This window comes from Mchenga conophoros, linkage group LG7 (assembly GCF_057382185.1).
Source record: "Mchenga conophoros isolate Kocher_MC1m ecotype Shallow Benthic linkage group LG7, M_conophoros_male_GT1.1, whole genome shotgun sequence".
Taxonomy (NCBI): Eukaryota; Metazoa; Chordata; class Actinopteri; order Cichliformes; family Cichlidae; genus Mchenga; species Mchenga conophoros.
The window spans coordinates 10,873,891-10,900,995 of NC_140532.1; the positions used below are offsets into that span (position 1 = coordinate 10,873,891).

Genomic DNA, 27,105 nt, shown 5'->3' on the forward strand with positions numbered 1-27,105 from the left:
AGAAGGTTGTTTCTACGGCTACAAAAAATAAATAAATACATTATTTATTGAAATTCTAATGAAATTTTTTTTAAAAAAATTATGGTTTGGGGTTTTTTTTTTTTGTTTTTGTATTGGCAGAAATAATCTTTAAAAAGACAACTACAGATCCCGTTCTATTTTTATAGCTCATCAAATTAAACAAATAACAATAAAAACAAGAAACCAATAGCTGTCACTTTGACTCAGGTTTATTGTGCAAGACCTATCAGGCAAGCATACAGGGTCATGGCAATAAAAAAAAAAATGGGTCTGCATGCTGCTAGTCAAAGAGCCAAAGCTTCCAAGTATTTACATTCAAGTTTTAGACACAAACATATGAAACTAATCACAAACAGCTGATCACACACAAAACAGAGTACCACTAATCCTCTGACACAGTGACACAAAAACATCATGAAACTCATTGCACAGCTGAATTAAGTAGTAGGACTCTTTAACTTACAAAAATACTAGAAATCTGATTTTTTTCTCTTTTTTTTGGAGAACATTTACAGTCTGTTTTCAGGTGGCACAGACACTTGTAGCTGCTCCCCCCCCACAATAGACAGAAGACCAGCAGCAAGACTCTAAACATAAACACGAGTGCCCACGAAACAGCGATTAAGCTTGGCGAAGGTATGTGAAATTTGACACACACAGATAAATGCATCAAGAGGACGTCAGTTGCTTCGATACCCAGAGATCAAGGTTTAAATACTTCAAAACAACCTCATTTTTTATATTCTATTACAGATCCCTGCTACGACATCCCAAAGACCCGCTTTATATCAACTCACCAGTTTTGTTTGTATTCATCTGACATCACACCTGTCACCATTTCCCTGCTCACTCCAGTTGCATGTGAATAAAAAGCATACCTGCTATGCCACTTGAATTTAAGATAAAGCAATATAATCTAATAGTTTTAAATAGCTTTATACTGAATATATGGTAATGGCTATTCTAAAGGGAGTTATTGCTCTACAAAAATATGTGCATATAACACCTGTAATTTTGGCTTGTGTTATCTATATGCATGTAACATGAGTTTCCTCCCAGAAATACAGCTGTTACACCATCGTTCCACACTTGCAGAACAATTTTGGACTTCCTCTGAGAAACACTTTAAAACTAATTAGCAAGATTCTCAAAAATTCAACATGAGCCCAGTTTAGACATAAAACATTAAAATTGGACAACAGTGAACGGATCACATGTCCACCTGGATTCTTTGGAATTAGCTTCAAAATTTTCCACTTCAGGCTATTTTTTCTATAGTTTAAGAAAGAGCACCACTCAGTTGAAATTTAAACACTTGCCTTGCCTGATGCATAATCTGTTCACTTGGTGCTCAACACATGGGATGAAAATAACTGAGTAAGAATTTGACTGTGTTTTAAAATCATTAGCTTGTATCCCTTTTACTTCAGTCATTGAGCGACATCTGTGATCCGTGGATGGACAAATCAGTCATAGCTGCCTTACTCATACCCGACTGGATGACCAATATACTGTGGCTGCGAGTGACCCCAGCATGGATGGCTTTAATATGAAGGTTAGGTGTAAGGAGTCGGTGACTGGTTTTAAATTAAATGTTTTTAAATACTTTGAAATTCCATAATATGTCCTGCAAAATATGTTCTCTTTAAACAAAAAAGAAACATCCCACACTCCTATATTAATATAGATTGCTTTGCATGCTTGAGCAATGGTTCTTTATTCGCTGTGTCCAAGCCTTTGGATCTTTTATAGAGTTTTAAGGCAAACATAAGTCAGTCAGATTTGGACGGCTAGACTTAAAGTGTGTTGACTTAGTGTGTGTTTCTTGGAGCCAGAATTGGGGACCAGTGTCATTGTCATGTAGCCCCATCAGTTTCACTGCCACCGGTCTGTCCAGTATTTGCCGTAGATGCTGAGGACTCCTGGTCTGTTTCGCTGATGCAGATAACCGCATCACCGCTTACATTTATGAGACACTGAGCCTAAGAGAAGAACAAGTACACAAAATTTAATCAATTGAACAGCCAGTATTGAGATAAACCGCCTGTTAGTAATGTGCAGTTTATATCACCTGATTTTTATTCGGATTTTCCATGAACACACATTCTTTCATGCTGTAAGACACAACTGCATTGCCGCCGAGGGCCGCTACATGGGCTCGAACCATCGCAAACACCTCTGCGATGAATGAGTGAAGGAAGCCGCTGACACCGCCTTCCTGCACAGAACAAAAACACACTTTACGTTTAAAACTGCGCAAAATGACCGCGGGACTTTGGATATTTTACTGACGTCGCTCGTACCTCCCGTAATGATGTCGTCTCTCTGATAAAAAACATGTTGATAATGCCAAGGTATTTAATGATGCGTGTCCCGGGAAGGAAGGAGAGCGGCGTCATCTTCACCACCGTTACCGAGCTGCCTCCAAACGAGCGACTGGAGCGCAGCGAGCGGGAACGTCCCTCTTGAAGCGGACTGCAGCGCTCCAAAGATGAGACTGCAGGTTCAGAGAGAGTGTAGGCAGAAGCAAGTGGGAGATGTGAAGAGAAAAATAAGAAGAGAGGAGAGGGGATATAAAGAAAAAGAAGAGATAAAACGGGAATGGAGATACCAGAAAAAACTCAAAACTAGTGGAAAGATTAAAAGCAGACATGAGCCTTGAAGCAGAAAGAAATGTCATAGTGGAATGAAAATGCAGAAACTCAGCTGTTAGGGTTTGCACAGCAAGAGTAAAATGTGCACTTACATGTGCTTAGGCATGTGTGTGTTTGTTAGATTTACATGCAGCATTGAGAATGCAATAGACAATCACTTGGCGCGTGTGCGCTGCCATGCATATCATGCAGTTGATGCAAACAAACAATTACACATGTCTGCAGACAGAGAGACAGACCTGGGCACAGCTGTTTACAAGTGTGAATAGAGTGCTTACAGCAAAGTACATGAGAGATTTTATTCTATATGTTGGCATTTGTGAGGAAGGCTTCAGACATGGAGACAGACAGAAACAGCTGTGAGGCTGAGGCTGGGCACATGTACACAAGCCAGAGTGTGAAAGATGCTCCAATATCTTATTGCAAATTTACCTGATGTGGCTTACATCCATCAAACCAGGAACCTTCAGAGCCACATATTAGACTGTAGTTTACTTAACATGCACAGATCTGAAAAGTCACACGAGCTCTTGCAGAAAAGCTTTGACCCCCGCCCCACCGTGATTATCAGTGTGTTCCCAAACAAATCAGACATGAAATCCTTTAGCATTCATACAGTGTCTCCTCCTATCTTCCAAGCATAAGAAGAATCAGTGATGCAAAAGCAGGGGAGGGGAATAAAAGGAACCCTCCGGAGGTTCTCATGAAATTGCTGCAACCAACAAGCTATTTGAGAAAAATGCTGCACACAAAATGCAAAAACCTTTCTAATGTGACACACTGTTTTTGGCAAGCTGCAAATTGTGGATCCCTCTGAGGGGCGGGGCGTCAACTTTCACACTCTAGCCAAAAAAACAAAAACAAAGCTGGTGCTTGATTTACAATGCTCCGCCCCCCAGTGGCATGCATGGAGGGGTGTGTGCGCGTATGTGTGACCGCTTGTGAACCGTGTTCTGTATTTGTGGGTATGATCACCAGAGTGTGCTAGAGACTGTGTCCTCCTACTTGTCTTAACTGATCCTCGTCTTATGGTGTGAGCTTTCAGCCTAAGCAGCTCTAGCCAGGTGCTGCATCTGTCTGCAAAGGAACCGTAATCAACGGAGGCAGCTGGAGAGAACACACACGCACGCACGCACACACACACGCGCACACACACACACGTGCATTCACAAACGCAACAGCAACAACAACAACAAGAAAAGAAAACGAAAAGACAAAACAGAACACAAAACAAACGAACAGAAAAGAACAAAACTGGATGAGGGTTGGGAGCTGTGCAGGATAACTCTGTCCGAGACTAAAGGATGAAAAGTCAAAACAGGGCAGTGTAGTAGTTTCGGTAGCGGGAGAAGGGGCTGGGAAAATAAAAGACAAGAAGGTAGCTTACCTCTGGGTGACATGTTGGTACTTTCTCCGACACCTGTCACACACACACACACACACACACACACCATCACAGTCTAACTTTGTCCTTGTCGGAAGGTGAGAAAAGTTCAGTAACAACCGATTACTGCCACAAGGCGAACACAGCAGGCGCTGCCTAGCTTTAACCATCACCCCCACCCCATTATCCCATGGCTGTGTTAGCCTAATGCAAATGGGGGTCACCAACACAAAGTCTCTTCTAGACAGCGTCACAGGCTGTTATCTAAGTTCACGGCAAAACAAACTCTCACTTGTCTACTACAGTTCATTTACCTGCTGATCGGACTATAAGCAGCTGGTTTTGGCGGAGCTTTGCAGCTGGGGTGAATAAAGAGACTGTATCTGATGTGTTAGTGGACGAGATGGGTGATACCTGTTTAGTGAAGCAGGGTAACGGAGGTAAGGGAGGTAAAAATACAGTTAAAGATACCTGAGATTTTGGATGCTGTCTGAATGTTGGAAGAGGACGAGTCTGCACACAATTCCAGGGGAAACTGCAGCTGCTCTTCAGCCTCAAGGCTCCCTAAAAAGATACACACAAAAACCACACTCAACTTTACACACAGCACTAGCAGGGATGTTTCTAAAAAGCAATACACTATTTAGAGCAGGGGTGTCAAACATAAGACCTCAGGGGCCAGAATCAGCCAAAGTGGGTTGTATGTGGCCTATCGTGTAAAATGAGTTTGACATCCTGGCTTAGATCCTAAAAGAATATTTGTTTTCCTACTTCACTAATAATCATGCAATAATTCTCAGCTTTGCTCAATATTGATATCAACTTACCTAAGCTGAGTTATTGCATTATTTGGAGTCAAGTAGTGGCTCACTTCATAGATACAGCTTGAATTTTTTTTTCCTTGACTGATGAGTACTGAGTGTATTAAACTGGACGTGAAAGCTTTCCTTCATCTGAGCAGAGCTTTAACTGAAGTAAAATTAACAGAGAGACTGACCTTTGTTGACGGGCTTCTCAGCTGTCTTCTCCTGAGTCTGTTCCTTGTCATAGGTCATGGCAACGGCTGTCACTGTGACCTGCGCAGGGAGACGAGCAGAGGAACAGCAGTAGATAAAAATTTTTTCTCTCAATTACATTCACTGCTCTGGCAGCTTGACAAATGAGTGATAGCCTGAATTGTCTCACCTGTATGAGCTCTTCTTCTGGCACTGCTACGGTGAAGTTGAGATGACAAAGACAGCAGGGGATCATAGAGCGCAGCTTGAAGTAAAAACTCTGAAACAAACATGATGAATTGTAGACTTGTAAAACCCAAAACTAAACACAGACAACCATAGCAAGTTCAACTAAGAAAAAACCCCCCCCAAAAAACAGTGCCAGTGTGAAACCTGCTCCATGATGGTTTCTTACCTTCAGCAGGTTCTCACAGAGGTCAGTAAAGATCTTGTTTAAGCCTTGGTTAGTAAGATTGGCATTGCTCAACCTCAAAACCCTCACTGATGTAAACATCTGTCAACATAAAGGATGACACAGATTTACACAGATCTAAATTAATACTTAATTGTATTTATTTCTAAAATAATTATTCTGCAATAATGGTTAGTATTGCTACAACTACGTTCAGTACGTACCTGTACTCCTGAAGTCCAGTTAGAAATCCCAGGCATATTTTCAGTGTTGCAGCTGTAGAAACCTGAAGACATTGAAGCAGATGCAATGAAGCACAGAAACAATGGCACCTGCTAGAGCTTGGACTGAATTATTAACTTGTGTGCAGTGCATAACGATCCATTGTAACTGAACCAGAGTGAGTGTGCAGCATGTACCTGTGGGGGGAGGTGCATCGATCAGGAGGGAGTGGATATCCTCCACGGCATCGGTGTCATCAATCTATAGGAGTGATCAAACATTGTCACCATTTAAACTGGCATTTACAACTGGCGTGTACTGATTTGATTTGTACAGATACACACCTCCAGGACGAAGGCATCCTTTTTGCCGTGGGACAGATCCAGTTCTGATAGCTCGTCTGAGCTTTCCGAGTGGGAGCGAAAAAGTCTGGATCGATGCCTTGGCTCAGGGATCGGAGAGCCCACCCCTTCCTCTGCAAGCTCCTGCAAGCAAAACAGACGCAGCGTCCGAGCAGACGGGACGTCAGAGAGAAAACCAGAACACCGCAGAAGATCACATCTGTATCTAACATCTGTACATCTGTACTGTAACTAGTAGAATGACTGTGTTAGTAACAATCCACATGCTCTCACTCACCCAGTCAACTTTACTGACACACACTCATGGTTGGTGTTAATTTGGGAAAACGCACACTCGCACACACACAAATATATATGCAGGGGAGAGTGTGATTGGTCAGGGGAGATGGACATAATCAAAGTACGTTAACAACTTATAAAATGACTTTGCAGTGAGTCATCTGAAGAGGTGACTCTGGTGTGGGTTATGTATTATCCCCACACACAAAAAAAGTCCCCAGTTAAGAGCTGCAATTAATAGTGTGAGATTAATAGTGTGAAACACTTGTCATGCTTTGCTGCGTCTCACAGCTAAAGGTTGGCATGCTCAGTACCATGTTTATGCCGCAGAACACCTCAGGGTCCAGGGCAAATAATTTCTTTAATGATCAGAGAGAGACAAGAGGGGTAAGTTTATCACGATTCACAAAGAACAGAATATACAGCCCAGGCATATATGGACAGTTAGAAGTTGTTCAGCTTCAGCACAGAGGATTTAAATAAGATGACATGTACTACATTAAAGTGTCAAGTCTTAGATTTCACTTGAGAAGGTGTGCATCAGTATGGAAAGGACTGCTTCCCATGCACGGCAGACAACGTTTAGGGACTCTTTCTTTAATCTGACCTTCAGCAAATTGAATAGGTCTCAAACAGATTTGGCTCAAGTGATTAACACAGCGATTGAAAGACAGCTCACTTCTTCACCCTGGAAGGCTCTTTGGTTGCTTCAGCTATGTGCCTGATGACCATTTTTAATGCATCTAGAGAATTCACCTACAGTGCACACCTGCACACTCGTCCCTATGCTTTTTTTCAGCAGTGAATTAATTAACAACTAGCAATATGACATTAGCAAACACAGCCATATGGGCTGAAACAATAACAGAGAGGGGGCTTTAAGTCAAAAGATCTATCTAGCTATCTAGATCAGGGGTGGGCAATCTCAGTCCACGAGGGCCGGTGTCCCTGCAGGTTTTAGATGTGTCCTCGAACCAACACAGCTGATTTAAATGGCTAAATTAGCTTCTCAACATGTCCTGAAGTTCTCCAGAGGCCTGGTAATGAACTAATCATGTGATTCAGGTGTGTTGACCCAAGGTGAGATCTAAAACCTGCAGGGACACCGGCCCTCGTGGATTGCCCACCCCTGATCTAGATATATATACACATATGACTTGGCCCCTTTGTTCTTCTGATCCTTTAATCATGAATTAATCTGGTCACGAATTCTTCCTTTAAAAGGTGAGAACAAGTTATGTACTTGTGAAGCATTTCTGGCTTGCTTTTCAGCAAGTTTTTTTTTTTTTCCTTCACCATGATTTTCAGATTTTCTGGAAAACAAATACCAACATGGAGTTCTTTCTCTTTCATGTTCAATTCCTCTCTTCTCATTTAATGACACATAACTTCTACTTGTAACTGAAGGTTAAGTGTTGATAGTCAGCTCTGAGCCATGACACACAGCCACCCAGGAAACAGTTTCCAGTTGGCCGGGCACTTTGAATCTTTGTAAATCTTGACCCTTTAATGTTGTACCCAATCAACAAAGCTTGGAGAACAAAATAAAAAGGTAACTGTCCACATAACTATAGTCTGGACTGTATAGTATGTCTCATAAAATGTTTTTTAACACTGTAAAATATCACCAAAATAATGGAAAACACTAGTATTGTCCATACAATGTAAAAGCCTGATGACAATGCACTAGTCTTTAATATTCTTGGTCATAGACCGTAGATATTTTTTCTTTCAAAGTAGAAACAAATGTGAAAACTGTTCCCACTTGTTGCAGTATAAAATGACCACAAACAGTGATGTTATAGCGTATTCATCAGGGTAAGTTTTTACCATGTCTGAACATCATAAATTTTAACTTTTTTAGTTCTGTTGTGCTAAAAGGCTTCATACATGACACCACAGCTACTGCAGTTGGAAACAAACCTACATTACCACAAACCTGCCCTGAAAGGTGAGACTTTTCAGGCTTTATCACAAAGATCAGCTTCCATAAGTTCACTGTATCAGCAAGTGTTGACTGTCTCACCGGAGGATTTATTTGATAGAGCTCTTTGTTCACAGCTATGGTGTCATTAATCCTTTTCTGAATGGATGATATATGCTCGCTGCTCAAGTCTCCTGGAGTCTTCCCTGCTATCTGGATACCCCCTGGAGCAGGCAGAGCTGTCAGGTACACACCTGTAGCAGACTGAACACACACACGTTTTCTTCGATTAAGATCCACCACACATAAAAGCGACATAATCACTTGTTAGCATGAAAGGTTAACCTACAGCCAGACCCAGGAGCATGTTCTCGCCAACACTGATCTGTATGTGCAGGCCAAACAGCGCGTTCATGCTCCGCAGTTTCAGCTTATTCATCAGCTGAGTGTGTAGCTCATATTCCATGAAAGGCAGCAGGTTAGAGATGGCCGTTGCATTCGCTTCTCCCTGGGCTTTCTTCTTTAGACGGCACAGCCTGACAGATAAGAGGCACTGGCATTGAAGGTGCATTGATTCACTCATAGAAAACCTGCTTGACTGAACCCAATTGAGGTCTAAAATTGACCTTGATTGGTCAAAATTGCTCACTTTGATAACTTCCTTTGATGTCAAAATGCATCGTCTGAGGTGTATTGTTTAGTCCACATGATACCACTGAAGAATATTGGGTCTTATAAATTATGTTATCTGAAATATCTACTGTAAAAGTTATAATTTATAGCTAGATTATAGAGTGAAATGCTTGTAATATTCTTTACTTTTATAGATTTGATTTGTGTGTTTTTTTCCCTAAGTAATATTTTTTTAAAGCCTTTTAACTCCTTTTCTGCTAATATCAAGAAGGGTTTGTGGGTTTGTGAGGTGTTATACCTGGCCTGGATAAGGCAGCCCTTTCCTGCAACAGCTGCTTCTGATGGCAGGTCAATTGTTGTGAAGAGCACATCAGGAACCTTACAAAAAAAGGCAGTAGTTATTGATATTTTTAAAGAGCAGAAACCTTTTATTTAACCTAAAAAGAAATTAACTGTATTTGATACCTTTTGTCGTCTACAGTGGTAACAATAGGTGAGCTGTGCAGGGAAGGGCATGTTGAGCTCATCGTACGGGATGTGACAGAAGCCACAGTTCGGTGGCGATGGCTCCTCAAACCTGGAGAACAACAAAAACCAAAAAGGTGCATTGTCATAAACACGTGATGACTGACATTCAGACTGTCCGAGACTTTGAGCTGAACAATAAGAAAAAAAGAAACCAACCTGTGGTCGGTGCAGCCGATGTCCAGGCAGCCTTCACGCATGTACCGAGGATTCAAGATGGCTGCTGTGCCAGATGCGGACAGAATACACACCTCCTCGCTGTTTTGAGCCAATGGGAGAAATGAAAAGAGAAAAACAAAAAGGCGCAATGAGAGCAGGACACAAAGAGAGAAATCACAAGGATCCAAGTGTTTTGTACCAAACTCGGGATTAAAGTGCATCACTTTTCTGTGTGTTTACGCAGTACATACCAGATGCTTGTGCTCTCACTGTACCCTACAACCGCATGGCAACCGAGAGCTCTGGCATGAGATTTGATCTCCTGGCGAATCTCCTCCCACCAGGCATCGCGAGTCTCGGGCTCATCTGCGAAACACACAATTCTAAATCAAACAGCCTTCACGAGGCATTTCTAACTGAATTATTTATCAAAACACCTCACTGAACACTAAAATATAGGTTAAAAATGCAGTACCCTCACAAATCCAAACAACACTAACAGGAAATCTGTGCATAATCCGGTGCCTAATCTGACTGCTTTGACTTACCAGAAAATCAACAAACAGCCAACATTACAGTTTGTATTTTCTGATGTTTTATGGGTTAATCAGTGTATCAAAGCAGGCCAAAACCAACCGTGAGTTTGTAAAACAAACTGACACTGAAAATGGTTTGTGAGAATTTCAGAGAGATGATGATGATGAAGGCAGAGTCAATGGTCAGACAAGATTAGTTCATTAGTGGACATCATATAAATGTTCATGTCTCCCTTCTCTTTGTCTCCTTTCAGCCAGCTGCACTAACCGAAAGGACACAGCCACCAGCCATTATGTGGCTCTGCTAGTATAGATAGAAAATCTGGTATAAGAGAAGACACTACGCCTAATTTTAAACGTGCTTTCCTATCCTGGTGACAAAGCTAGTAATTTTAAAGCGATCGAGCCTTCATCATACTTATGCTAAACCATGGGTGTGTTTCAATATTCTCATGAGGCTTTGCTCCAAACATCTTTTTCTTTAAAGCCAAATCATTGCAAGTTGAGAGCTTAATCATAGAGCTGGGCGATATGAGATTTTTTCATATCACGATATGTTTTTTTCATTTCAGGCGATAACGATATCTATCACGATATAAGCCAAATAACTATATTTGTAAGATTTAAATGTGCCGTTGCTCACAAGTAAAATGTGAAATAATCAGCAGCTTGTTTTTAAATATTTATTTCCCATAATAAGTTCAACAGGGTAGATGTACTTAAGGAACATGAGACTTTTTCAGATAAATAAAGGCAAATATTGCAAACTACACAAAAGACAGCCGCTAAAGCGTTTAAGTTTCAAAATAGAACAAATGAAACAGACTAAATTGTCAATTCCACTTAGAAACAAAATATTAATTCTAAAAATAAATCTTAGTTTGTTTTACAGAAGAACAGACAAAACTGACTAACTTTTGTCAGTATCAAATAAACTGAGAACTAAAAGGAAATTCTCAATCTCTCCTTGTTGTATAGCTTAGCTTTTCAAACAGTTTTAACAGTTACTTTAGTCTGACAAAAGCCGAATGACGAATTAGCGCTTCCAGTCAGAGACTGAGGCTACGTCCACACGTACACGGGTATTTTTGAAAACTGAGATTTTCCGTTTTCGTTTTAAAAAATAATCCCGTCCACACATAAAGGCAGAAATGAAGGAAAACGCTGCTATGAACATGCCAAAGCAGCAGGTGGCGCTAGATTCCTAACCGTGCAGAAATGTTGGCCAATCAGAAGTCTAGAAGCCTCGGTGGGAAAAAGTAAACAAAGCTGGGGCATAGAAGCAGAACCGAGTCGTATGTGTGGAGGGACAGTAACTGTGTGTATATGTAAGCATTTAAACACTGCAGAGAGTAGAAGTAACAGTATTGTAGAAATTCATTTCACCGAAACAATAACGTGGCGCACAGTGTGACGCATGCACCAGTTTATTGTATTTCCAGACTTGCTTTCGGCACAATTTACAGTGCACGCTACTCTGTTTTTTGTCAGACTTGAAATAGCCGAAATACCTTCACACTACGGAACTTCTATGGCTCTTCCGTTCGACAATCTCTCCGGCATTGGAACCATCATCTGTTTTCTCTTCGGTCACGCTCGGTTGATTTTTCTAGTCGGCACACTCATTTCCTCCATTACCCGCTGGCTGCTTCCCAAACAAACACACGTGCGGCTTGGCACTTGTGCTGTACTTAACAAGTCACGCGACGTGACGCTGCGGCTGTGATTGGTTCGGCTCTGCGCTACTGAATTTGGATCGGCTGACCTTTTTTTTTTTTTTTTTTTTTAAGAGAACAAGAGCGGCGAGGTCTATCGCGATAGCTTAATTTCTCTATCGAGTAAAAGTTATATCGCGATACATATCGTTATCGTTCTATCGCCCAGCTCTAGCTTAATCTGACTCATATGGTTGTTTTAGGCTGTTGAACAAAGAGGACATGACCAAAAAAAAGCTACATTAGAGTATTGAGCTTCACCCCATGATTCCCTGGGAGCGCTACATGCTGACAGAGCCTCCCAAATACAGAGAGAAACTCAAATGGTAGGTGAGACAGGGGAGAGGAATGAATGAGGGGGTGAGAAGAATGGGCTGTGAAACTGAAGAGATGAAGAACAATGACTGATGGTCAGGCATTAGGCCCACGAGGTGGGTTTCTTTAAACCAGAAGCAGTTATGTCAAACAGGCACAGGCTCACCAACGTGCACACTCATGACCACGTGCACAGTCATGGGCAGAGAAGGGCCATATTCATTCACTAGAGTCCATCAAATCTACTCCATTATTTAAGTCAGCTCACCTCTTTCCCTCCATCCCCACTGTAAAGTCCCAGATCCAGTTAATTTTCCTCAACTGCACCCCCCAACGACTTCTTTCCATGCATCCATTCATCACTTTTCTCTCTCTTTCGCTTTCTTTCTCTCAGTATGAATACGGCCCAGTGAGTTAAGGATGCACATGCCTCAGTGGCTCTTTGTGACAGAGTAAACCTCCTAAACCTCCTCTGGTCTAGACAGGTTTGACCACAATGTTCATTCGGGAAGCGTTAGAAACAGCGCTGGGACAACGTTAGTGAAGAGCAGGAGCTCTTCTGTGCAGCAGGATGAGCTGGGTGTGGGGTAGCCAGGCCAGGCTGGATGGGGTGGGGACGCAGGGCATGCTCAACTAAACTCAGCACACACACACGCAAACACACAGATTAGAGAGAGGAAGATGGCAGCTCACTGAAGTCAGAAGTTTTCAGCAATATGAGGCTATGCTGAATTCTACTTAAGCTTTCTATGGGGGCGTTATAGTTTAACACTAAGCAGACATGGGTTTAATTTCATTGAGCTGCCATCATTCCTGTGGGTGAGAGCATTAAAAGGGGGGAAAATACCTGCAGTGACACTATTCCAGTCTAGCAGTTTGTATGAGCGCGTGTTACCCAAGGCTGGGCCAGAACACACCGTTAGTACAGAAAAGAGAGAAAAAGAAAAGAAGAGACAGTCTAACAAACCGACACAGCACAACGGAAGCACTCCACAATCACTATGCAAAGACAGACACCACTTCACAGTCACTAATGCGACGACAAACTAAGTTAGGTCCTATTGAAACAATCTGACAGAGAAGAAAAAGACTGATGAGGAAGAGAGGAGAACTGAGATGAGTAAAAGCGTCAGGCTATATTTACTTATTTTGTTTTTAACATAAGGAGAAGAGAAGCTCTACAACACAAAAAGGAGCATGCAGCGACTGTAAGTACATGTAGGCGCACTGTGGAGTTTTCACGTAAACAAAAACGAATGCGTCTCATCATAATGCACCGGGCATGTTCTTACTGTAAATGCCCCCCTGCTCCGATTTTAAATCATCAGTCAACAGGTTCAAACGGTGCCAGTCTGGAGCAGGCCGACCAACCTGAGTGAGTGATAGAAGTCATCTGGGTTGCCAACATTTAGCTGCAGTGATTCAACAACGACGGCCTTGGATGCATTTATAAAACATTACATGAAGTGCTTTTACATGCATTAGCTAATGTATTTTGCTAATAACCAGCAGATCAAGCCTGAGTTAAGCAGAGCATAACTGTTAAGTTATTGTTGTTATTGTCGAAGTAAAAACAAGCTAAAAAAGTAATGCACTTGTAAAAATATTGCTCCCCGGTGCTATTTTTGAAGAAAAACTCCACAGGGTACCTTTGATGTTTTTCTGTAGTAGAAAGGCAACAGTGAACAGGGCTCTTTTCAGACTGCTTTCCAAGTTAATCCTGGAGTTTCAATCAGGGTCATTGAGTCTAATTTAAACAAGACTACAGGTTTAATCACAGCACCTTTTTTACAGTCTTATTTTAGTTCCCCTGTCCACTTCTGACAAGAGCCCTGCTTATCCTAACCCAGCCCACATTCATCAACACTCCCCTTTGATTAGATTCTCAGACATCCTTCATTCATATTGGTAGGCTATTAGTAAACTGAGCTAAAAGGTAAAACTACTAAGTCTATAAACTGGACTCAGGCATTTCAACACTGTTAACAGGCAGGTGATCACCTGACGAGCAAATGTCTGTAAATCTCATTTGAAGGTGTATTTATTATGCCCCTCTTAACACAAGAACAGATTCAACACACTGAGTTCAATAAAGACAGAGAAAGGCTGGCAGAGCTTAATCAAGACACCACAGCACCCCGATATGTTGCCACCTACAGCCAACCACACACACAACAGAAGTAGCAGGCAAAACACTGGAGCCATGCGCCACTACTGCAATTCAGCCGCAGGGGGCAGCACTGCACGACAACAACACAGCAACCACAGCACAGGCACACACACAGAGCCACCACATGACCAGCACAGACTATTAATTACATAAAGCCAGTGAGTCAAACGACAAGGTGAAAGTTGCCCCTATCCATAAAAATGTTTGACACATGTGATGATAGCCCATCCTAAAGTTTAGAACAAACTGCAGACGCAGCCTATCGGCGTGACCAGGAACAGCTTTCACCTGCTACCTACAGGACTTGCAGATAAACTTAAGTCTGACCGTCAACTTATTGTTTTTTTTTTCCTTTGCAAACAAATTGGGAGTAGGACCATACACTGGAAAAATTTGGCAACACAAGAGGATAATGGGTAGCATTGACTAACAGCCATTTGCAACGAGATCAAACACACACAACACTGTAGGGTCAATGGAAAAAGCTCATTCTTATCTTTTCATGGCGCGATGGACGAGCTACGTTAGGAACTTGTGTGCTTTTGTGTGTTGAACTCACCGGGGTTGTGTATCCGATCCAGTAATTTGACAGATCGAGCGCTGACCACTCCACCAACATGAAGCAGAAAACCAGGCGGGAACGACGTCAAGGTGAAGAAGGGGAACTCCTACACATTTAATTAAAAAAAAAAAAAAAAAACACACACACTGGTCACTTACAGAAAGGGCCTTTCCAGTATTTTTGTGTCTCATGTTTACTTATACATTGGTGAATATTAGGTTCTCAACTCAAAACTGAGTTCAAATATTTACTTTTTGCTGACAAGGCTAATTTGTTCTGCGTTAGGTAGGTGGTTAAAACACCACTATAAGATACAACACCTACAGTAGTGGGCAAAAGTCTTGAGTCAGCCTATATTTCTTTATATTTTACCAAGAAAATGGGAATTCTACAAACATAAATGAAATACAGTACATAAGGCAAAAACTGTTTTTACAATTCTAACTAGCCTGAAAGGTCAATAGGACCCCTTTTAATCTTCACTAAAGTGTGAAGTCTTTCAGCCAAGCGTCCTTCTCAGTAGTCTTCAGGAAAAGTTCTCCAGGCTTCTTAAAGAACATTCACGTGTTAATGTTTCACTTCATGTGTTTTTTTTTAGCCATGTATGCTTTTAACTCTTTTGTGTTTGGAATCACTGTTGTGCTGAAAAATTAAGCCACAGCGAGGTCCTGTGTCAGGTCTTTGCTGGATTTTATTTCCTTTTTTTAATATATGAATTTCAATTACTGTTCATCTGGTTCTCAGCTAATAGCTCTTTAAAAATCACCTTGTTGGTGCAAAAATACATCTATCTAATCATGTTACATTTGCAATTTTTCATAGAGTCAACTAAATAAAAGTGAACAAAGTGTTTTTTTTCTCATGGTCTGCTAGTAAAAAAGTCCCTAAAGATACAACTTAAAAATGTTTCTTTGCCAAGTTGACTGTAATGTGCAGACATATGTGGGTTAAATTCCTTTTTATGTTTGCATGATTAAGACATCAGTTTTTAGTGGCTTGACAAAAACAATAAGAAAAACTATCACGTACAAGGACTGGACTGAAAATGAATGAAAAAGCAGCCAACATGCAAATCAAAAAACCTAGAAAGACTTTCAGAACACTGGAGAACTACTGCTCAAAACCACCTACTTCCTGCTTGGAGGTAATTTAGTTTAAAAAAAAAACACACAAAAAACCCCCAGAAAAAAACAAGGGCTAGCTCAAGACCTTTGCACACTACTAATAAGATCTTTATATTGCATAACAAAAAAAATTAATTTGTAAATACTTTGAATAGAGATCATCCTATATTTTTAATATTTTTCAACCCCAGAAACCTCACAGTATCAATTCTATGCAAAAACTGAGAAATTGGAAAATCCTAAAGCAGAACCAGATATCAAACTTCACATTTTTTCCTCTTCCAATACACACTGAAGCAGGTGATTATCAATCAAAACTGTTTTTAAAGTCTAAAACATGATGCATGTAGACTTAAGTTACAGCAGGTATAGGATAAGTGGAAACATGCACCAAGGACAGAGTGTGATGAGCCCCCCATGCAGGTTTTGTCCACTGAGATTCCCCACTACAGCCTACCCATGTAGGAATAAAACTCAAAAGCATTTCAAATACAGCTGGAAATGATTGAGAAAAACATCTATGAAAGCCTAGGTATTTAGTGTCACTGATGTAGTGATTGAATTCTTTTGAGTCTACTGTATACACATGCATTCATTAGGTCTGGAGCTGAAAGTGAAGGACAAAGACAGACAAAGTAGTTTGCGGCTGTGAATCATTACTCTGATTTACATGCTTGTCTCTGCCCACTAAGAACACAGCTGGTCTTCTGTCTCTAGCCAAGTAATGTGATGCAAATCCATGCATTCACTCACACGAGGAGCAGGAAACAAAGCCTGCTGGTATTCATTCTTAGTTGAAGAGACAACACTCTTACAGAAAAGCAGAGGGACGTAGTGATTCCCAGCCATGCAGGACCAGTATGTGATGGATGGCTTCAGTGATCAGAAATCAGGTGGGAATGCCACAAATTTCAATCGTATCCACTACTCCACAAAAGGAAGATGTCTTCCAATTTGTCTGACAGCTCCTCCCACTCTGAGCCAGGTCACAAGAATGAGCTGATGAGATGAGTATGCTCATTCCTGTTTTTGATACGGGAAACCAAAAGTCAAACTCGGGAAATTTTTCTGGAAGGAGGGAGGCACTTGAGATGAATATCCAGACGAAACACGAACAGTCTCAAACACACCCCTTCGAACAAGAAGGGAGCCCAACTCCTAACCTCAGGCACTCTGCCTTACATGTTTGTCAATCTTTTAGGGTTTGGAGGGTGCAGAGCAATAAAAAAAAAATTTAAAAAAAGAGCTAGGTTAGGAGTTGACTCAGGCTAGGTGGTGGTCATCCGCTTGGTTAGGGTTTCAAGGGAAAGGTGGAGAGTGAGAAGGTGTCACACTGATGGGACATACCCTGGCGTTTAACAATAACCCAGAGGAAGACGCTCCCTGAATAGCATAAGTGGTCGAGACACAAAAAATGGAACATTACTTGGTCTTACACAGACCGATCCCCATTAAACACCTCTCCAATGTCAGTTATGAATTTGTCACAAAGAATGCACCTGTGTTAAAACTCACCATTTGCACAGAGATCTGAGGCTGATATGCAACGCCAACACAAATGTCAAACCCTCAACTCTCCAAAATGGCTCGTCAGCTGTGACATTGCATTTCAGTCTCAGGTGTCTGCACCAGTAGTGAGCTAGTAATTAATTGTTTGTAAGCGTGGACGATGAGTGACACCATTGTCACCGTACCCGCTGCTCAAGAGCTGTCTGCGTCTGTTGTCTGAGGAGGGTCCTCAGAGGTCCCGCCTCCTTCCCAGCGCTGCCTCCACTGCCCATTCCTGATCACAGAGGAGAGCCTGGCTTCAGTTTTGTCATTTTAAACACAAAAGTCAGCCGAACACAAAGACAAACAAACTGTCAGGTGATTATTACATTGCAGCATTCATGTTAAAACAAATCAAGAGAAAGTTGAACTTGGATGAAAAAAAACCTAATGATCTTCAGCCTCATGAACCTCAGACTAACTTATTCTGATCATTTAGTGCACTAGAAAATACATCAAACCACATGCTGGGAGTTAAGGTATTCAGAATAGGACTCTCACAGTAGTTTTGTGGACTGTGAGCAGTTAGTGTTTCTGACAAAACCAGTCAAGACAATTTGGGTGTGAACAGTCCTGCTGTTGACCCATCAAATGAGTGAGATGCCAACACTTCACTGTTATAAGGTTCTGGCACTCGGTGACACACAGCAGGCCTACTATACCGGAGGCTGCCAGCAGCAGGTCCTCAGTGAAGGACACGCTCTTTCTCAGCAAGGCAGAGTCTGACTGGATGGAGGAGAGTGGGGCTGAGGTGGTTGCCCTGGGATTAGAGCCACGACCACAGCCCACTGAGCCAGAACCAGGAAGGGACAGAGTGTCTGTGGAAAGGATGGGGGAGCTGGGGCAGAGGAAGATCCCAGGTCTGCATCTCACTGAATGGGGCTCCTCTATCCAACAGCAGAGAAAAAGATGGAGGGTGCATAAAGAAAACAGATATATTGAGAATGGATAGGCAGAGAGCAATGAAGAGAGTAGGTAGAAGCACAACAACTGAGAAGATGGAGAAGAGCACGATGAGGAGGAAAGTGGACACAAGCATAGAGAAATGAACTATGCAAAGTAGGTAGCTAGTATTAAGTAAGCTGGGCATTGTACTGATACTGACCTTGGTGAGCGGATCAGCTGTCAATACATTACATGGCTGGTCCACATTTTAATTAAATTAGCATGCTAACTACAAACTGATGACTTTCAGTGTTGCAGAACCCAAAATATACTTTCGATTCAAATAATTTAATGACATTTATCAAATGTGCACTGTATGTACTGGTTGTAAGGAGAGAGAAAAAGGAAAAATGCTGAAGAATGATGGGAAGCAAAAGCCATTTTCACACATGAACTCCAGACAATCAATGCTTCTGATCATGAGTCATTTCTCTTGCTCTCCATAATTTTATCTTCCCATCATTATGGTACAAGTTGATCTTGGTTTCAATCTGTCCAAAGATTTTTCTAGAACTGTGAAGGCTCTTCTAGATGTTTCCCGGCGGTCTGATCTGGCCTTCCTGTCACGACCTGTGAAAACCTCAGTTCAGGCATCTCGTTGATTGTTCCAACTTTACCAAAAGTGCTCTTCACTCGGTTAGATGTGAAGCTGTTTTTCCTAAACATGGAAATAATTCTGTTATAGTGGACTTTACTTGTCTTCTGTGGTTTTTCAAGCCTTTCGATGTTGCTGAACTGGCTAGTTCATTTCTTCTTTTTAAGAATACACCAGAATGTTGTTCCTTAAAGCTGATGCTCTCTGTTTTCTTTTGGTCTTTCAGCCAAATGATGAGCACTTTAACTTGTATTTATACATCTCTTGATCTCATATTGAGGTCAGCTACTAAATGCAAGCTCTAAACTTGGAATCAGCCCTAGATTTTTTTATCTGCTTTTAAATTATCACGGAATAACAAAAGAACATTCCTCTGAAATTGGATGTAATGGACTATGTAAACAATTGGCTGTAATTCCTAACAAGTTAATGCAATAACTTTGTCAAATGCCTCGAATTAAAGCTTAAAAGTCTACAACTCAGTCAAATCTTATTGAAAAAGTGTTAAATCCTAAAGACTTAGCTATACAGTGCACCCAAAAAGTATTCACAGCTGTAGCAGTTTGCCATGTTACAGCCTTATTCCAAAAATTGATTAAATTCATTTTTCTCTGCAAAACTTTGAGTATGATGCCACAAGCTTGGAACACCTATTTTTGGGAAGTTTCTATCATTCTTCTTTGCTGAATCTCTCAAGCTCCATCAGAATGGACAGGGAGCGTTGGTGCATAGCCATTTTCCGATCTCTCCAGAGATTCAATCAGATTCAAGTCTGGACTCCTGCAATCTACATGTGAAAATGGCTTAAGAGGAAAAGAAAGGAGGCACAGAAGAGGAAACATGAGCAAGAAAGATAATGAAGTGGAAAGAAAGGAGGAATGTGGATTAGGGGAAAATGTAGGTCCAATCCTGAGGGCTCGGGAGGGCAGCTGTGGTGAAAAGTTCCTCAGTTTTTGTGGCATTTATTAGTGGCCTGCGTTAAAATGTGCTTAAGTTGTCCTTAGGGCAGAGTTCTACCAAAATTATCTCTTGCTCAATGATTAACCATAATGACTACTAATGGAGAAGTGACCTTCAATCAACAACAGCCCCCATGAGACACAGTGCTTCTAAAGCTACAACAACAAGGGGATGGAACAAATACAGAGATCTGGTGTGCCTTCAGGCTATGAAGCACATGTTTCATATTACAAATATTAAAAATGTTTTTGGTTTTTTTTGTTTTGTTTTTCAAAGTGTGAAACAAGAAGACACACCAGGCCACTGAGGACAAGTGGGAGACGAGGCAAGGCTTAATAAATATTTATAATAAAACTTACAACAGAAAATAATGTTAAAATATTCTTAAAAAATGAACTGAATAAACTGAATTTGAAAAACAAAACCACACAGCAGCACCAATATGAAGTGTAGGAGAAGGGAGGGATGAGAATGGGAAAGAGGGACGGGGCCAAGTATTCTTACCCGTCTTGGGCGTCAAACTGAGGTCTGTGTCTGATGATGAGGACTGGCGGCTGCATGGCTTGGAGGGAGAGAAGGGGGGAGGAGAGGAGGAGGTGGGAAGGGCTCTGAAAGGGGTTGGCGGGCCGGAGGACGAGGGCAGATCCTCAACAAATACCGGCCTGCCAGGAGAACATGACACACACACACACGTCAGTCACCACTGCACCCCTCTGAGCGTTTGTATGTGTGCGCATATGTGGGTGAGAGTGAACCGAGGTTGTTAAGTGGAAGGGTGACTTTTTAATGTGACACTTGTTTGCTTTGGGTGAGGTGTGTTGTCAGGTGCTACGCATGGCTGGAAAACAAAAAAACAAAAGCAAGCATGAAAAGCAAAAAGTAAGGACGAAGAACAGCACACGCACACACACATAAATGAAACTAAAGAAAGCAATATGGCAAAACAGACAAAAAAAGATCAGATTAACAGAGGATGACGAGCTGAAGCATGTGTCCCAGTAGAGTGAAGCAAAGGTCAGGTGACTGTAGGGTGATTACAGGCCCTTCCTCAGAAATGCTGATGCAACTGCAAACCTGACTGCCCACCCCGCAGTAATTAGAAAATGAGAAGTGGAGGGATTCCAGACTAAAATCATTTTTAAGGACATAAGGGTCTGTCTACCTTCTTTGCCTTGATGCTTCTATCTTATAGCTTTATTGCTACACTGCATTTCTGATTTCCTGCCTTTCTCCTGCACCTATTTCCTTTCCTGCCTCTGCGTACCAGTGAAGATGAGTGTGGGTACAGAGACTGAGAAGTTCTGGGACAGTCTCTGGGAGCTGCAGACCGAATGCACTGGGCTGTTGTGGGTGGAGCGGCATCCGTGGGCAAGGGGAGACCTGGGCCAATCAGCAGAAAGAATGAGAGTGAGAGAGAGAGAGAGAGAAAGACAAAGAAAAAGAGAGAGAGGAAGACGAAGGGCCGATATGGACACGAGCGGTGAGAAACGTCCAAATCCAAATGTTGGCAGAAAGGAAGAAAGAGGTGCACACAAGAACCAACACAACACAACATTGCAGTAGAGTGAAAAAGGGAGACAAAAAAGGAAAAGAACAGCAAAAAGAGGTTGTTGGTTTTTTTTTGTTAAAACTCCCACTTTTTGCACTGTTATTCAATTTAAAGTCATGTGAAAGAAGCACAAAAACAACACGCAGCTCTCAGTTTGAAATCTCAGTCTCACACATATACAGAGCAGGGATGCAAACACGAGGGGAAAAAAAGGTAACGAAAGCTCTACAGCAGTACAGATAAGTAACCAAAAATAAGCTAGCCTGGAAAGAATTTCTTTTTATATGGCTCCCTGGGAAACCTTAAAATTCTCCATTATGGCTGAAATATTAAAAAAAGAAGTAAAAGAAAATAATCAGCAATCATTTTAATACATGGAGTAACTGTGGATATCAATTTTAAGCAAACTGATTAAGAAAGGTCCTTTATTTTATAATAGTGTAAAATATCCAACCGCTACATCTTGAACTGTTGGTCAAAAAAAAAAGCAATCTGATGACCTTGTTTTCCACTTTGGCACCATTTTGTTCTCATTATGTCTTTTTTGTTTGTTTGTTTTTACTGAAAAGTAAGTAAAGGAGGCCTAAGCAAAGATAGATAGACAATTAAATAAAAAAGTGACTGTATTTTTTTTGTAGTAACTAAAAGTGCATTTATTGAAGAGAAGGAATTGAGACTGTAAATGACTGGCAACTGCCAGCGCTACCCCTCAACCTCCTAGTGTTTGATATAAGATATATATCGGATGACGACATAAAAACGTCTATAGTTTCATTTTATGCTATCGTTTGTTTCGTGGTGTCGCAAAATAAACTGTTTACAGCAATATTTTTTCATTATTTTGATGGTCACTGTAGTGGCTATATTAATTTCTTAAAGTTCTCTCTTTCTCTTATATTTAATATAACCACACTACAGACAGACAAGCGTTTGATTTTAATGCATTGTGGTTAGCAACAACGACGGTAAATCCACCGCGTGTCCGCTTGTTCCACATAAACCTTTCACAATAAAGCTCAAGATCCTGTAGAGACTTTTCAAAATAAACTGAATCACGTGAAAGATGCAGAGTGTTTACGGATGAGAAGCAAAAAAGAGCAGTCAGGTGCTAAAAAATAAACCTTAGACTCAAACGTTAGAACAGGCTTTTCCTCGCAGCACGCTGTGTAATAAATACTCACAAAGAAAACGGCGGCCGTTACAACTTATGTCTAAAAATGTATAGTTTCATGCATCAGTTAAAACACTGCACTCCAGGTACGATGCCCAGCTGGAAACGCTTCAGGCAAGTCGAGCTGCCCGAGATTCACAGAATTTACAGAAAATGTTACATTTTTGTGATTTACATCGTTATCGGACGATAGATGTCTTAATATCGGAATATGAGATTTTGGTCATATCGCACAGCCCTAGATACACCTATGGGGAAATTAAAAATCTGTTATTATAACCTTATCAAGTTATTGAATTCACAAGACTTGACCTCTGACCTTGAGGTCAAACCCAAAATTACTAAATGGATTTAATTTAGTGGAATTTCGCTTTATACTCACTACTGCTGAACAGTGTCAGTAAATTAAACAACAATAAATACCCGAAAGAGATTAAACGACAAGAATCCCGAATCATGGCAGCTTTAGCTCATTGAATAACCAGTTTAAAAACAATCAAGAATGTGTGTAATCACAGATAGCTGTTTAGATTCTGATAACATAGAAGAAATAGGGGTTTCTTTTACAACACTTTCTTAATTGCAAGAAAAACCAAAATGCAGGTAAGTCTTAAAGGAAAGATGAAGAAAGACAATCATAACAGAAAGAAGAAAATGAACTCCGGTACAATAATTACGCTCGCTTCGATTCATCACTTTGTCCTATTTTTAGTGGACATTCATGACTGTTCTCCTCACCGAAAAAAAAAGTTTTCCAATTAAATTCACACATTTCATCTCACCACCAGCAGATGTTTACATCCCCGTTACACAAAATCTCACACGCCGACACACAGATGTAAAGTTTGAAGAGAATAAGAGGCACACAAGCGCACCAAGTCGTTAAGGTTACAGGAACTGGATGTAAACCACAAAACAAATCACTTATGATGGGAAAAGCAGAAAAAAGTGAGTAACCACATAGTTAGAGGCACAGCAGAACATGTGTACTAGATACACACTAAAAAGATGCAGCACTAGAACATGCAGAGGCAGAGCAGAAAGCCATGCAAGAGGAGTCTAAAAGAGCAGACACAGACAAGGGAGGAGGAGGGGGTTGAGGATGGCTGTGTGTGTACTGTACATGTGTGTGTCTCAGGTTATGTCGTGTGCTGTTAGTTTTATGATGCACTATACGTGATACAATGGACACACCAAGTGCAAAGGGGAATCAAGAGATACTGAGACACACACAGGAGTGTGCACATAAACCTTTATACAGTACACGCTTTAATCCACACACTCTCCCTCTCGTGCACACACAATCGTCTTTCCCAAAACTCACAGTCTTGCACATAAAAGAGGTAGTAGTGTGCATGCTCGTGATGTTGGTTCATACTCACTCCTTTCCATCTTTAGAGGGGGAATTGCAGGCATTGGAAGCAGGAGCTGTGTTTGGGTGCATGTGTGTATTGGTGTTAGGGGCACTTCCAGAGCTGAGTTTGTCCAGCGTGCAGGCGGTACCTATGGCCCGGACCACCAGGCCCGACTCTCCTTCCAGGTCGAAACACTGCAAGTAGCCCACTACTGCATTCCCACCCATCTCCAGCACTTTAAGCCCTATTTTTCTCTGTAGTTCTCCTGGACGGGGGGGTAACACACGGCCATGTTAACAAAACAGGGAAAATTGGGGCACTCATTCCTCCACACCTGAATTTCCTTACCAGACATGAGAGAGATGAGCCTCTGTCGCGCTTCATTGGAGGCCCTGGGAGTTCTGATACGGTCAATCCACTGGTACTCTGGATCTTCATTTACCACGAGTTCCTCAACAAAGCCGTGCACCAAAGTTGCCCTGTAGCACTGTGGAATACATGTGGCTGCCATACAAAAACAGAGGGGAAGGAACTTAGATTTCACTAGAAAGGTTTGTTATAGCTGATATTCCATCTTTATTGCACAGTTTTAAGTGGTATTTCCTTGTTTACAGATGTGCTGATGGCACTGACACGGCTTATAATTTTGCTGATTAAGGAATAACCCCTTTTTTTGTTGGCAAGATCATTATGACACAAAAAACTTGATTACAATGCCATCTAATGAACTGCTCTCCCTCACATAAATCTGAAAATTGTGTCTTATGACGCATTTAGAATCAAAAATCCACCCAAACTTACTGCAGAAAAACTTGACCCCGCATGAAGACTGTCTGAAACGGTTCAAATCGTTGAAGAGTTCCACTTTAACAATGACGTTTATTTCCCCTCGAATTCCTGATGACAAACAATAGAAATATAGATAAAGCCATGAAGAAAACAAAATAAAATTAGTGATCATTGTGGATGGATTAGCTGATTCTTATACCATGGATGGTATCATAGATGGGAAACCAGCCAGAGATGACAGAAGCAGCCTCACTGTAAAGCAGTGGATCAATGTCAATGTAAACTTTCCCTATGGCATCATTAGCACTGTAAGTGTCGTGGTCCAATACTGTGATCTGCAATGGCTCATCCTGCAAGTCCTCATCATCGACCTACAGACAGCAAGGCATGAAGAGGAACAAGAGGCAAAAGCGAGGAGGAGAGTTTAGAAATCTACAGAATCTGATTGCAATTTAATGTAGTAATAACATCGGTCCCTCATGTTCAAAGAGAGGCATTTTACCTCAAATTTGAACCACTCCGAGTTCCATTGTGGATTGAGGGATTTGGGACAGACATCAGTTTTGAAGGTTGTGTTTCCAAACTTGACCTGGAATGTAATCAGACACCTTTTTAAAATGCCTAATTGCTTTTCTTGGCTCATTTTAGAGGGGAAGTGACTATCAGCATTAGGACAAACAGTTCATGTACAGCCACACTGCTGTAAACAAATTAAGTACATAAATTCTTCTCTTACCTCTACGAAAGCATCAGTAAGGTCACTGGCTCTGTCCATCACAGGCAAGTGGCGCCCTGCCACAATTTTGGCCTTCAGTTTCCCAGGCATGATTCAATTTTACGCTGATCTGTCAACATATATAATTAAATCTGTCAACACTGCCCTTAGCAACAGGAAACATCGAGGCGTCGGTAAACATGTTTTGGTGATAACGTGCAGAGCCCCTTCCTCTGTTTACAAGCTCACTAGCTAATTAGCTAAAAGCTAAACTAGAATTTGTATTTCTTGTTTTTCAAAAAGGTTGATCCACTCGGTTTGAGGTTATCTACAGGATTGCCGTTTATCAAAACAAAACAAAAAACAAACTATCAGTGTGCTAGATTAAGTTAGCAACACGAGGCTAACACGAAAAGCCACTTAGGTTAACTGCATTGCAGTCAGAATCTCTTTAGCTCTAGTTACCTGATCGGCCATGTTTTTACAGTCACACGGCAAAGCCTCCACCTATGCAGCTACAAAATAAGCATGTTGTCTTCAGTGCAGACTGTAGCATCCTTACCAGTGCTAGAAGATTAACATACAGCTGGCCAAGCAGCAGCAGTCTCGTTTTACTCGGACATTATTGTTGACAGTCCACCGTTCGTCTGACCTCCGTGTCTCTCCCATAACACGAGACGTGAGTTCCCAGTACACCACACAGGAAAGTGTCGCTCAACTTAGAAATCATCCAGCCGCAGATATTGCGGCTTTACAGATACTGGCGATGCTCTACAAATGGCATTACTGTTCACTAACTATTTATTACACACGTCCCGCGTAAATACAACGGCTAGCTTGACAGCATGAAGCCCATGATGAATGAATTCTCACTTGGGGTTGTTGTGTGCTGCGTTTGTGTGTACCTCGTAAAGATGTACTTTAACATGCGAACGTTACGTCGACGCGCCCCTGCTTCAAATAAAAATAATAATATAAGAAATAATATAATATCTTTTTCCACTAGGATGATTAAAACGTGCTTATATGCAGTCAAATTAAGTTTAGCTTTTCAGTAGTTCAATTTCGCTTAATTTTATCTATTTCAATAGCAGCTCCCCCGTTAAGTGTATCCCTTAAAGGCATCTTAGAGATTTGGTTTGAACATGCGCAACTTTGACAACTTCGTTTACCTTCCATGTGACCGTAGCACGAGGAAGCAAACACTCCCAGTATTATTAAAATAAATGCAAAATGTTTTGCGTGCATGGGTACTGTAAGAGGTTACGTGATAGATTTTTTTTTTTAACAATCCTGCTGTTGTATTTTTTATTTTATTTTTTTTGCGCACGTTGAATACTTTATCCGGAAAAAATATATATATCTTTGCAGAAATGACAACAGGAAAACCTATAATAGGAGGAGGCTTTCCTAATAATCAGGAAAACCCAACAAAAGACCTAAACTAGAAGTAGCCTACTGCCTGAACCGTAGTCCTCCAAACATC

The 27,105-nt window shown here is 41.3% G+C and overlaps 1 protein-coding gene across 14 annotated transcripts; it reads right to left on the bottom strand.

Annotated features, from left to right (window-relative positions):
- Positions 1-212: 212 nt before the first annotated feature.
- c2cd5 (C2 calcium dependent domain containing 5) lies at positions 213-26,526 on the bottom strand. Of its 14 annotated transcripts, none has more exons than XM_085282036.1 (33): positions 26,182-26,526; positions 25,641-25,749; positions 25,407-25,493; positions 25,104-25,275; positions 24,917-25,012; positions 24,464-24,619; positions 24,143-24,380; positions 20,545-20,702; positions 18,203-18,427; positions 17,687-17,775; positions 17,340-17,375; positions 14,866-14,974; positions 12,984-13,037; positions 9,822-9,936; positions 9,571-9,669; positions 9,352-9,463; positions 9,185-9,264; positions 8,603-8,789; positions 8,356-8,517; positions 6,644-6,688; positions 6,033-6,173; positions 5,886-5,949; positions 5,691-5,752; positions 5,470-5,568; positions 5,245-5,334; positions 5,057-5,135; positions 4,531-4,623; positions 4,374-4,436; positions 4,063-4,095; positions 3,681-3,752; positions 2,325-2,518; positions 2,093-2,239; positions 213-2,003 (listed from the first exon to the last, which is right to left on the bottom strand). In XM_085282036.1, exons 2-33 carry the CDS (start codon positions 25,728-25,730, stop codon positions 1,878-1,880), a joined length of 3,573 nt encoding a protein of 1,190 aa, XP_085138162.1. In that variant the 5' UTR covers positions 25,731-25,749; positions 26,182-26,526; the 3' UTR covers positions 213-1,877. The 14 variants fall into 14 exon arrangements, with proteins under 14 accessions (XP_085138162.1, XP_085138160.1, XP_085138159.1 ...); XM_085282034.1 differs by having other exon boundaries at positions 3,681-3,782; XM_085282033.1 differs by having other exon boundaries at positions 3,651-3,782.
- Positions 26,527-27,105: the final 579 nt, after the last annotated feature.

Excerpts from the sequence above, each read along its gene's own strand:
- c2cd5 (XM_085282033.1), bottom strand. The coding sequence starts at position 25,730 with ATGCCTGGGAAACTGAAGGCCAAAATTGTGGCAGGGCGCCACTTGCCT. Across the intron at positions 5,335-5,469 it reads TCTGTGAGAACCTGCTGAAG|AGTTTTTACTTCAAGCTGCG; the intron begins GTAAGAAACCAT and ends TGTTTGTTTCAG. Across the intron at positions 2,240-2,324 it reads AGACGACATCATTACGGGAG|GAAGGCGGTGTCAGCGGCTT; the intron begins GTACGAGCGACG and ends TGTTCTGTGCAG.